The sequence below is a fragment of the Haliotis rufescens genome, unplaced genomic scaffold, assembly GCF_023055435.1.
Source record: "Haliotis rufescens isolate VD_foot unplaced genomic scaffold, xgHalRufe1.0.p SCAF_3, whole genome shotgun sequence".
Lineage (NCBI taxonomy): Eukaryota > Metazoa > Mollusca > Gastropoda > Lepetellida > Haliotidae > Haliotis > Haliotis rufescens.
Window position 1 is genome coordinate 18,840,170 of NW_025964001.1, and position 13,504 is coordinate 18,853,673.

The following is a 13,504-nucleotide window of genomic DNA, read 5'->3' on the forward strand; positions in this document are numbered from 1 at the left end:
TTTGAATCATAACTTTGAGTTGTGAATTACTTGATTTGCTTAGAATTTGATAGCAATGGATAATAAAACTCACAACTTTCGGTGTGCAAGTGAACATATATACATTGAAAAACGAAAGTAATAATTTATTGTGATTACATAAATGTATTAAAAACTGCAAGCTAATAATGATGATGATATTGACAAACAGTATATTACTTCACAGATTGGTCATTCTTCTACCTGTTTAGACTCCATGAGGACCCGTTTTATTATTATAGGCCACAAGCCATCTTTTGCTTGTCAAAAGAGGCGAGTAAATTGGTTCGGTCTTTTGTTGACTCCGTGGTGTAGTGGTAAAGTGTCTGTCCAGATAGCGGAAGGTCCGGGGTTCCATACCCAGGCCGCGTCATACCAAAATACATTAAAATATGGTACTTGTTGTTATCCTGCATGGCGCTCAGCATTAAGGGGATAAAACAAGGACTGGTCGGCTGTGAGTCAGTATACTGTGTCTGAGTGGGGTTAAACTGTTGCATGGTATCTCAGTTGGCTAGCACTATAAAATCGGCATTAGTTCGGACTAATACAAGCAGTTATACACGTTTAATCCACCAGAATGGCTGGTCCAGATTCTGGAGTTACAGGCCGCCGTGATGTTCCTCATATAGTGCTTACTGTGGCGTAAAACAACAAACAAGGACTTTGGGCAAGCCTGTCAAGACATTGCAATGAGTATTAGGGGTCTAAACGAAAGAGCAACCTCAAATGATTTTCCATTTCAAACAGATGTACGTCTCCAATGGACACAACAAGGAATTCACCATTTCAGTAAAAGAGCAAATGAAGTGTTAGGCAGTTTTTTGAAATGATATCACAAGTATTTGTTTTTAATAAGTATTTACTTGGTATATGCATGCTATATTCCTGTTATCAGCCGCCTCTTCGTTACATTGGAACACGCTTGTACAGCTTCTAGTTCTGGTATGCCCCGTTGTATAAATAGCGCAGTATCAGATGCTGAAGAACTGCAGTCTGTGGGAGAACTGTTGTAAATGACACAACGAAACACTGAGCTCCAATCAAGGGAAGATTTCCTTATCCGCTTCAGGGCGGTTTGTATGGTTCCCGGTGAGACAAGGACAACATCTTGCTGCATTGTTGAATTAGTATTACGAATTCCACATCAGGGCGTCGAAGCTTTTTGTGAGGATATACTCGTGTACAATTTTGATTATTCTATGCAAGGAAAATGCAGGATTGCGTTTCAACAAAACCATATGCTTTATATTAATGACAAACCCAGGTGACAGTCACGAGAAACAAATATCATCCTGAAGCACGGCCTCTTGACGTCGAATATAACCTCTCCCTTCGGTATTTATGGTGACGTGGCATTACGACAGCTAAATAAAGAAAATACAGCGTACATTTTGATTTTTTAATTATGTGCAGACAGGAAATAGAGAAATATATCCTTCTCATTTTGTGAACATAATGTACAGATTAAAATAAACAAATTGAGCAAAGAGGGTTTGGGTGATCCTGGCACAGTCAGGCTAGTTAGGCTCTTCAGCTCTGGGCTCTCAACACAAAGTCCAGACAGCAAAGAGGACTTCTCCCAGGAAGCGCTGCCTAGTCGAACCTAACATGAACTTTTGGGAGAATGTGAAGTCTCCACATCAATGAGCCTTCTGCATTGCATTGAGTACGCTGGCAGCAAACGCGGGTACTCTCCTAATATCAGTCAACAGATTGGGAGGTACCAAACCTAAGGCACCGGGGGCACGGGGAGGTATGGGGTTAGGTGGAGGTGGGAGGGGAGTCGTCTGAGTCGCCGTGATTCGCTGTGCAGAGTTGCGTCCCTAGGGCACGCTAGAAACCTATGATTGTGGGTTCGCATCCCGGTTCATCCCGATTATGTTTCTAGGTTTGTCAGCACCATACCCGTGTTCGTGGGTTCGTGATCGTGTTCGTGGTCGTCTGAGGCACTGCAATTCACTGTGCAGAGTTGTGTCCCTTTTGCACTCCAGAAAACCTAGGTCATTGGTTCAAATCCTTGTTCAAGTCGATTATGTTTCTAGGTTTGTCAGCAGAATACCTGTGCTCGTGGGTTTCACCGAAGTGGTAAACGTCTGAGACCTGCATCACTTCGGGCTTTCCTCCTAAGTTAAGCTGACACGCCGCGATATAACTGAAATTCAGTTCAAAGCGGCGTAAAACCCGACTCACTCACTCACCAAAGGCACCGAGAACAAAGGGGACTCGGACAACTTGGTACTATGGAACGTGACTTTTCGTAAATAAAAGCGACAAATCCTTTTCCATATTCATAAGAAATCTCTGCCAAATACAGAGTCGACTGTACGATTCCGACTACATCATGAGCATGTGTTTATGAATCACTATCAAATAGTGATAACACCAGGTGTTCGCGAAAAAATGAGCGTATCCCGAAACACCGGTTGCACCCGTCACAAACATATGCAAATGCAAGACACATATTCACCTGTAAAAGCACGGGAACATATGGTACAAGTCAAGATAGGGAACTGCATCGGACATCATACTTGTCACTGATGCGTCAGATTTGGAAATGTCCTCCACATGTCGAACACCATTAAACCTGCTGAAAACTTTTACTGAGGCCTTGAATGGTGTAGCCCTGTTAAAACAGCCTCTGGGCAAGAATCGTATGACGCTCCCTAATATGTTGGTAGAAAGAGTATGCTCGACCGGATAGGATAAGCAAAATATATTGTAAGGTTCGATCGGAAACGTATGGGTACAATAATAAAACAGAGCACAGAAAATAAACGATTTTTTGGCTAACTTGGTAGTAGATGGCGTTTAATAAAATGATATTGTGTCTGATCAAGGTCACTAGCAATAACCAGTGGGTCTATTTGGGTACCAACATGTACACAACCCGATGTCGATCGTGTTATTGGGGTATTTTATAACACTTCGTGGTGACATATAGATAGTTCTACTTTTACTCATGTGAGACTAAATCTCTAAATGGTTTTTCAGTTAACACAGTCAAGGTACCTATCTGTTTGTTAGTTTGTCGACAATTCATGTTTCAATATCGAATCCTATGATCATTATCCTTTTTCGGGTAGACCGCCTCCTTCGTCTAGAGCGTCTGTCCGGAGAGCGGAAGATCGGGGTTCGATCCCCTGTCACGTCGTACCAAAAGACGTTAAAAGTGGTACTTGTTGTTTCCCTACCTGGCGCTCGGCATCACTGTAACAAAACAAGGACTGGTCGGTTCGGAATAAGTATGCTGTGTCTGAGTGGGGCATTCATGTTAAACTGTGGCATGGCATATCAGTGGGCTGGCACTATGAACTTGCCCCCCCCCCCCCCCCCCCCCCACAGAGAGACACACACACACACACACACACACCACACCACACCACACCACACCACACCACACCACACCACACCACACCACACCACACCACACCACACCACACCACACCACACCACACCACACCACACCACACCACACCACACCACACCACACACACACACACACACACACACACACACACACACACACACACACACACACACACACACACACACGCAACGTTGCTAAATTCGTGCATAAATCGTGAACGCTAAATTCATGCATAAATCTTGAACGCGACGTTAAACCTATATCAGCTAACTAGGTTTTTAACATGACATACCAAAGTATTATTCAGTAATTTGAAAACGTTAACCACAATGTATACAGCTCTTGAGAGCGAAATATATTTATTGCACACACGACCACCGCCCAGACACAAATAATACATGTATCGCAAAACAAGGAGCACTATTTCGTTAACAAGTCATGTCTGGTAACAAAAAGCAGGGTTTATGTTCTATAATTACCTTATTCTACCAGAGCAATATCATGAACACCTGTTTACTACCAAACGATAGATGACGTTCTGGTTAATATGTAATTCTCTTGTCATTTAGTAAGGACCAGTCCATCGAAGGGTGTACTCATCTTCCAATGATTTCTCTTAACAATGGACATATTCTTGTTTGATTTCTTGTCTTTAAGTTACTGTCAAATGTGTTAACCCTAGCCTTTATTTATAGAAACAACGAATATTTTTGATTAAATTATCCGTAAATAAAGTTCATGTGTTTTACTGTTAGACGTTTGTTCGTAAATCAGGTTTGTTCTTGGTTTCAGAATAATTGGCCAACTCGGAAGGACAGACGGATGAAGAACGGGCCAGGAGCATCTGCTTCATGTCATAGAAGAGATAAGAATCTTCATCCGCCAGGAAGAAAATTTCAGCACCGTTTTTACCCTCTCGACCTGTCAGACCAGGACGACATACATATTCTCCAATAATCCTTCCCATGGTTTAACTAAGAACAGTTTTCACGTTGCCAATATTGATTCCTCTACTTGCAACAATTGTGGCGAACAATATGGATCCTTCTTTGTAACTTGTGACAGCAGATTCTCTCTGGGCCATGCACATACCTCCGTGAAGTGCTACAGCATTGAAGCCCCTTCCGTTCAGATACTCGGTGACAGCATCCGCCTTTTTCTTCAACGTAACGAAGATGACAACAGGTGGTTCAAGCCAGAATCTTAAGAAACGTTTCATTCTTCTGCTGCTCTGTCACCATGTAGACAATATGCTCTGTATGATCATCTCAAACTGAATGAATGTGTACCATGCACGGGTCACGAAGGAAGCTACGCGCAAAACGCTCCAGTGTTGGTGACATGGTTGATGTGAAAATGACAGTCTGGTGGTACTTCTTCCCATCCTCTTCAACATCCTCTGTTTTTGGCAGCTCTTTATACCCCGGTATTAAGTCAAGGATCCTACACAAATCAGACTCAAAGCCAAATTCTATCATACAATCGGTTTCATCCATCACAACAAATGTCCACTGGCTGAGAACAAGAGTACGTTTCTCCAGAGTATGAGCGAGTCGACCTGGCGTGGCTACTATAATCTCGCAACCCGAACCAAGCTGGAGGTTTTGCTCTTCACGAGTCATACCTCCGATAACTGTGGCGGTTCGGATGCCACTTGTTTCGCCAAACCTAAGACATTCGTCCGCCACCTGTCGAGCCACTTGACGTGTTGGTGTAAGAATAATAGCATAAGGGGCTTTGATCGAATCTTCCATCATCTCAAGCTTGGACAATCCTTGAATCCACGCGAAAAGAGGAATAAGTGCGGCGACTGTCTTCCCACTACCAGCAGGAGCAACACCAATAACATCCCTGTTTTGTAGACCAATTGGAATTGATTGCATCTGGATAGGAGTGGGTTTTTTGTATCCCCTTTTGTCAATAAACTCTCTTATTAACTTAGGAACTGAGAGGTCATTCCATGATCTCAAGGGACAGGGAATTCCTTCTCCTTTACACCTGATCTTATGGTCAGTTTTAAAGGTAAGCCAATCTCTTTGGCTCATATCCTCCAAAGATTTCTCAGACCAGTGACGGTCTTCCCGTCTCTGCTTAATTTCAGCATGTTCATCGAGTGACGGTGCTTCATGGTTCGAAGTTCTTTTTAGTTTGATCGAATAGTGTTTCCCACCTTCCTTGGCATGTTTAGCATTCCTGATCTCACCGTCCATACCTTCAGATGAGGTGACCTTTCTGTAAGTGACTCTGCTCCGACAACACGTGTGTTTCTGCTTCTACGTCCGTGACGGTCTCACTGACAGATCTACGTCTCTGATTGTTTCTACTTATCGATCTGCATACATGATCCGTGTTCGCTCTCGATATATTACCCCTACCTTATAACCAATGTCTTCAACATACCTCTCACCAGGCCCTCAGTGTTCTATATAATATCCGTGCTTGATGCGGCGAATAGAGATTTACGCTACCGTCTTTCCTTATATCTGAGATACTCTGAACGCTGTATGTTCGTAGCATAACGCTAGCCATACGTTTCGGCAATCGATACTGTAGTCAAGGGTGACTGTCTATACACACACACGCACGCAGCCATGATAGACTCGGTGCTTACAACACAATAGTGCAATTGTACGCTATATTTATATCTGAAAGAGACCCGTCCAGCGTCAATACGTGGCGATCAATGTCTACATAAGGTCGTATATATACCTACATGTAGCTATACATAGTGATACATGCACACCCAGGTTGTGTGTATACATCGTAGTTATATTAGTAATACATGCACAACCAGAATGTCAGTATACAACGTAGCTATAAATAGTGACATATGCAGCCCCAAGATGTCAGTATACAACGTAGCTATATATAGTGATACATGCACACCGAAAATGTTAGTATACAACGAAGTTATATATAGTGATACATAAACACCCAGGATGTCAGTATACAACGTAGCTATATATAGTGACACATGCACACCAAGAATGTCAGTAGACAACGTAGCTATACAATGTGACACATGTACACCCAGGATGTCAGTATACAACGTAGCAATATATAGTGACACATGTACACAGAGGATGTCAGTATACAACGTAGCTATATATAGTGATACATGTACACCCAGGTTGTTAGTATACAACGTAGCTATACTTAGTGACACATGTACACCCAGGATGTCAGTATACAACGTAGCTATACATAGTGACACATAAATACCAAGGATGTCAGTATACAACGTAGCTATATATAGTGATACATGTACACCCAGGATGTCAGTATACAACGTAGCTATATATAGTGACACATGTACACGCAGGATGTCAGTATACAACGTAGCTATATAAAGTGACACAATATCAACAGTTACAATATCCAACTATGGAAACTATTGATGCACTTATTCAAAAAAAAAAATACAATAAATTGTTCATTTATAGACTTATCCCGCCGCACACTATGCATTTCTCCTTGTATCGATCTGCGTGTGGAAACGCGCTATGACAAAGTTTCCAGCTTTAAAAGAACCCATTACACCCGACCACATCCTAGCATCACCATGGTCACCACTAAACAAATGGACCAAGCAAATGATGTAAATAATCGAGTCAGGACAAGACAACCCAGTGATTGACATCATGAGCATCGATATACGCAATTGGGATACGATGACATGAATCAACCAAGTCAAGGAGCCTGACCACCCGATCCCGTTAGTCGCCTCTTAGGACAAGCATGAGTGGTGAAGACCATTTCTACCCCGGAATATTCACGGGGAGTAGTGAATGGTTCACTGAAAGTCAAAGGGGACACAAGACGTTCGCGCAAAGTGTAAGCATGTCCTGCTCTACCGGTATCACACCCGCCACTCGTACAGCCTGCATAAACAAGTAAGTGTTTGTTTGTTGCCTACCACAACACAGCAGTACTACTACCATACGACAGTGGCCTGAAAACAACCAAGTCTTAACCATACGATCCTTTGATAGTTGGACAGACAGCTCAGTGATAGTGTTGAAACTGAAAATGAGATGTTTATTTTGAATTACATCTGCTTCTTGAAAAACATAATTTTGCTTCACTCCGTTGATGAAAAGAAATTGTCTGCCACAAAAGTCACAGCTTGAAAATAGTACGACTCCATAAAAGACACTCCCCACATTTCTCCCCCGAAAATCCAAAGTTTGGTCCCTTACAAGTAAAGAGGAACACTTAAATGCTGTGTTAATATGTTGTTGAGCATGATTATTAAATGCTTTTTTGCTTATGATGTTACTCGGGAACTAATTTTTCATAATGTACAATATACAATCCATCAGCTAAAAAATTATTTTCTGGTTATGTTTGTACGATGGGTTATCTCCTATACCCACTGGTATGAAGCCAGTTGGAGGCTTTGGGAAGGCCAACACTTGATGGTCGTTCTTCATTATTTGAAATGTGAAGCATTACTTCATTCGAGTATAGTGAATAGAGCATAATACTGTGCTAATTGGTCGCATGGTGAATGGATTGGATAACTGGTAGTGATTTTACCTGTAGATGAGCCAACTGAAGAAGAACTCAGGCAGAAGTAGAATTTCTAACAACTTTGTCTAAGCTCGTTCTAGAAATACTCACTGCCAGAATTCCTCAGTGGACGTATGTCCAAAAACACTTGGTATCTCTGTTGAGGTATCCTCGCCCTCGAATCTGTGAGTAACATGTTCCTGAGACATATTCGCGGAAATGAATATATAGTGACGCATGCACACCCAGGATGTTATTTTACAACGTAGCTATATATAGTGACACATGCACTCCCAGGATGGGAGTTCACAACGTACCTATATATAGTGACACATGCACACCCAAGATGTCAGTATACAACGTGGCTATATATAGTGACACATGTATACACATGATGTCAGTATGCAACGTCGCTATATATCGTGGTATATGGACACCCAGGATGTCAGTATACATCGTAGATATAAATAGTGATACATGTACACCCAGGATGTCATTATACACTGTAGTTATAAATAGTGGCAAATGTACACCCAGGATGTCAGTATACAACGTAGCTATATATTGTGCTACATGTGCACGGCCCGGTTGTCAACACAGAACATTATGTTGCAGACAATGTGTAAAATCAGTCAGCGTGTCAATGGACAATGAATAGATTTGTCACTTAATTTGTAAAATGACTATTTAGAAATTGCCTAAATGAATCAGATTTAACACATTGAGTGCAACATGTATATTGGTACGTATTCACATTGCGTGTAAGTGTAGATCATAGCAGGTTGCGCATGCGCCTGAATATCATGTCGCTGAAAAGAATGCTACGTCACAATCGCGTTAATTATGAGATGATGTTGTGCAAAAATAATGTAATGTGACCTTGAAGCAACCCGGAATGGGTAAATGTGAGTGAATCATAAACATTATGGAGCGTTTTCCTTAAAATCAAGTGTCCTAAATGTAAACAAATGTGAAGGCGAATATACACAAGTATTGTCACTGCTGACTGACCCAGCGTCCAGTCAATCAACAAACAATGGGCAGCCCGAGCAGGGTCATTGAAGCACTGACCAGTTCACACAGCAAGGAAGATGGCGTACGATATCGGAAGTGTGGAGGATACACGCATTGACATTTTCAAAGCAATACACAGACGGCTTGGACAACGTGATAGATTTTATTTTGAAAATGAACTGTTTGAACCATACACTGATGATAAAGAAAACGGAACGAAGAGAGGAAGAGTAGACAAGAATAGTCGACGTGATCCCCCAAAATGGACGTCCACCAAAACGTGTTCACAGAGAGCATTCCAGGAAGTCGGTGATTGAGAAATGTGCGTCTGGTGTATATTGCCTATATGACTTTTTTACACACACAACTCCCTCCCACATACTGGAAAAAAACAAGCACTCAGCAATTGCAAGCTCGACCCCCGCCCGACCCACATGGAGACAGTTCAATGGACAAACAACGAGGTAAAGATTTTTCTACCCTTATCTATACCACGTCCAATTTTCATTCTTTAAAAATCTGTTGTTCAGAAACTCAAAGCATTGTGGCCGGTTTTACACAGTTGATCGTGTTGTTTCCACGGAAACATCCTAAGGTATGAAAAGTGCAGCAATATGCTGTCGAAAAACCACGTGGTGACCAATTTTCCTTTGCGCAAGACTGATATTTTTGCAGTCAAGACATATAACTCACCCGATGTCTAATATAATTCAATGATTAGCGTCATGAAAACATTTGTCCCATGAACCAGCGCGTGTTCCTTCACTCAAAAATCATTTCTTTGTTTTGAAGAAACACAACCGTGTAAATTCAAATATCACCAAACGTAAGTTATGCTTTTATTAAATATAATATAATAGACACTGTGATTTCACCAAAAAATACATGTTGTAAAACAACCGGGTGATAAAACCTGCGCACTTGTCAACACCTACCGTTGGATATTTATGATCAGTCAGATGTGGTGATTGGTAAAAACAATGAGGGTAGGGGTGGGATACTTGTGCTAGGAGGGTCACCTCACCTGTTAGTGATAGCTTGGTGTGTCACTTAACCAGTGTAACAGGACAGGCTTTGGGCACATTTAGACCCCTAATATATTCATGACTTTGCGTTGTGATTCTTTTATCAAGGCGATATTGATGCCAAAAATACTAAAGAATATGTCTACGGTCCCTCCGCCTGTCCTTTACGACCTCAGTTCGTTGGATGTAGGGAGGTGATTCACGACAAAATATAATCAAGTGTCAACAGTTTATTACAGAAAATATAAAAAAACACACACAAAAAAAAACTGTAACAAAATATAAATACGAACTCGACAACAATTACAAATCAGTCAATCCTATTCCTAACTAAAATTTACATTATTAAGCCAAAAATCCTACTTACTTATACCTTAAGAAGCAGCCTAAAGCAGACGAACAAACCCCTAACTTACCCACTTTAATAAATAATCACTACAGCATCCTTAACACAGTCTACGAGGGCAAACAAACCACCCTTCCAAGCCTACTGACACAATCGGTCAATGTAGCTACATCACATAGCTTACATTATTTCCTAATTAAATCCACCCGTCCAACCCAGCTTTATAACAGTTTACCCATGAATTCTAAAGTTGCCACATAATTTGGATCTTTATTGCCGAAAATCACTAGGGATTGGGGAATTGTTCGACCTCCGAACACGTAATTTGGTGTGGTCTCCCTCATCTGTAGTGATCTTCCCGATCATGCAAGACAATGAGATCATTCGCGCCAATCAGTTATATACTCGCAAGGACACGTAACTTCTGGGTCAACATGTCTAAACGGTGCAGCCACTGGCTAATCCAGTCTGTCACCAACCAATCGGGGCGCTCTTACCATACGGCCCACGATTGAAAACACTAAATCGGCATGCAGCCGACAAACGCACGTGCCCGCACGTGGGGCAAGATCTGAAACGTGCTGTCCCAAAGCGAACTACATATCGGTTAGAAACTATTAACCACGTAAATGCTACCATCTATCCTACATAATCAGAGGAAATTTCAATATTTCTACTCAAGAATAAGGGTAGGGAGTTCGGACATTACCGCAACACCAGATGCACTTTACAACATGCTCATGCGCCGCAATGTAACATGTCTGCAGTTTCTAAATACGATGTCTCTACAAATATTGAATGTTTACTGATAAAAAAAGCTGTCGTATTACGATTTCGCGACAGAAATCATGTAAATTCATTTACAAGTAATTGCTGCAGTTTGTCAACATTCATTGTTACTGACTAGTATATCACATAGATGTATCTTTGACGATATTCATCTTTACTCACGTGCTTCCAAAAGCTTTACATTCTCAAGTTCGACTACTTCAAACGTGTAAACGGGGCGATCGGGTAGCCTAGTGGTTAAAGCGTTCGCTCCTCACGCCGAAGACCCAGGTTCGATTCTTGACATGGGTACAATGTGTGAAGCCCATTTCTGGTGTCCCCCGCCGTGATATATCTGGAATATTGCTAAAAGCGGCGTAAAACCATACTCACTCACTCACTCACTCACTCAAACGTGTAAACCTAATTAAATTGCATTAAACATTATTTTGAAATGAAATGGCATAGTTTTCGTATTTACAGCTGTTACTTCCGTGTGTTTATCGATTAGCATACAACGCTGACAAAATATCATTGCGAAACAGATGGTCATGAGTGCCTATTGAAAATCTTTATTAACAAAGTATGTACGTGATTTAAAGTTTTAATGCCAGAGTAATTTATACTTTATTTAAAGTCTCAATACTGGAGACAAAAAGGTCTTGCCGTGACCGTGTGAACAGGAAGTAATGAACTATTACTCTGTGAACTCTATGACATAATCTCTGGTGTTTTCGCGAGTAGTGTCGGATATGGTCGACACATTTCACTCACTACCCCGAACATAACTCGGTGTCCGTTTGTTCCATAACATTGGACTGAGATGAGTTGACTGTCAAGCCAGTATTCCTCTTTTAAACATCAAGATACTACTTTGTATAAACCGGTCATTTAATTGTAAAGTACTCTTTGTTAGCCATTTAGAAGTTGTCGGAACATGGGGACCTAAAACGGTTATGGATAGCAACTTTAATGTTTGTAGCGATGTTTCAGGGTTACTCTATCATGCGAATACTGAGTAAGCCTATTGAGTAACATTGTTTATGTATTTTTACTTAAGCGTAATTTTACTTTGATTATATTTTATGCAAAATACTATTTCGTAGTTCCGTATGGAACGGCTAAATGGTTTAATGTATTTCATCTTGTATTCTTTTTTATTAGATGTTAAGATGATACTTTAAAAAACATGTTACTTTACTCTACTCTCTTGCCACATGCCGCATATCACACATATCACATGATACATCAAGCATATCTCATGACACATCACACATGTCACACATCACATCACACATCACATATAACATATCAACTGACACACTACGCACGAGACATATCACATGATGCACGACACATTTCTCATAACACATATCACATGATGCACGGCACATACCTCATAACACATATCACATATATGACATATCACATGATGCACGAAACATATCTCATAATAAATATCACATGTATGACATATCACATGATGCACGACACATATCTCATAACACATATCACATGTTTGACATATCACATCATGCACGACATATAACACATCTTACTTGACGCATTAAACGTATCATGACACATATCACATGACACATGTCACATATATATCACCTATTACCTGTCACCTATCACATTATACAGATAGCATGACACATATCACATTGCACTTGATGAATTCCAAATATCAAATATCGCATGATATATGGCAAAATAACACATCACACATCATATACCACTTGCCACATACCATCACATGACACATCACACATCACACAACACAACACATATCATATATCACATCGTACATATTAGATGACACATGTCACATATCAAATGACACATATCATAAGACACATCACACAACGCATATCACATATCACTTTACACATATTAGATTTTAGATGACACATATCACAGGGTGCATGACACATTTCCCATATCACATGACACGTGACGCACTACACATATCACATGACACATGTCCCATGACATATACCACATAAAACATGTCAAACATAACGCATATCACATGGCGCATGAGACATATCAAATGTCATATGCCATCTGACGCACGACACATATCGTATGACATCACATATATGATATATCACATGACACATGATACATACCACATTCAACTTGACACACCAAACTTCTCATAACACATATCACATGACACATGTCATATATCACTTAACACCTGGCAAATCTATATCGCCAATTACCCGTCATTTATCACACATGACGTGATACATGACATAATATCACATTATCCATGATGAAATGGGGTGTGAACAATATTTAATATCAAATATCAAATTACACGTCACACATCACACATCACATATTACATTTCATACATACTACCCGTCATCTATCGCATGACACACATGACATGACACATAACGCATATCACATGTATCCACGAGGAATGACAAATACCAA

At 40.7% G+C, this 13,504-nt stretch overlaps 1 protein-coding gene across 1 annotated transcript; it reads right to left on the bottom strand.

Annotated features, from left to right (window-relative positions):
• Positions 1 to 4,656: 4,656 nt before the first annotated feature.
• Positions 4,657 to 5,598, bottom strand: LOC124137007 (probable ATP-dependent RNA helicase DDX23). The gene has a single exon (XM_046503084.2). It carries the CDS (start codon positions 5,596 to 5,598, stop codon positions 4,657 to 4,659), a length of 942 nt encoding a protein of 313 aa, XP_046359040.2.
• Between the last annotated feature and the right edge of the window lie 7,906 nt (positions 5,599 to 13,504).

Bases quoted from the DNA above. Each gene is read 5' to 3' on its own strand.
- LOC124137007 (XM_046503084.2), bottom strand. From the start codon at position 5,598: ATGGACGGTGAGATCAGGAATGCTAAACATGCCAAGGAAGGTGGGAAA.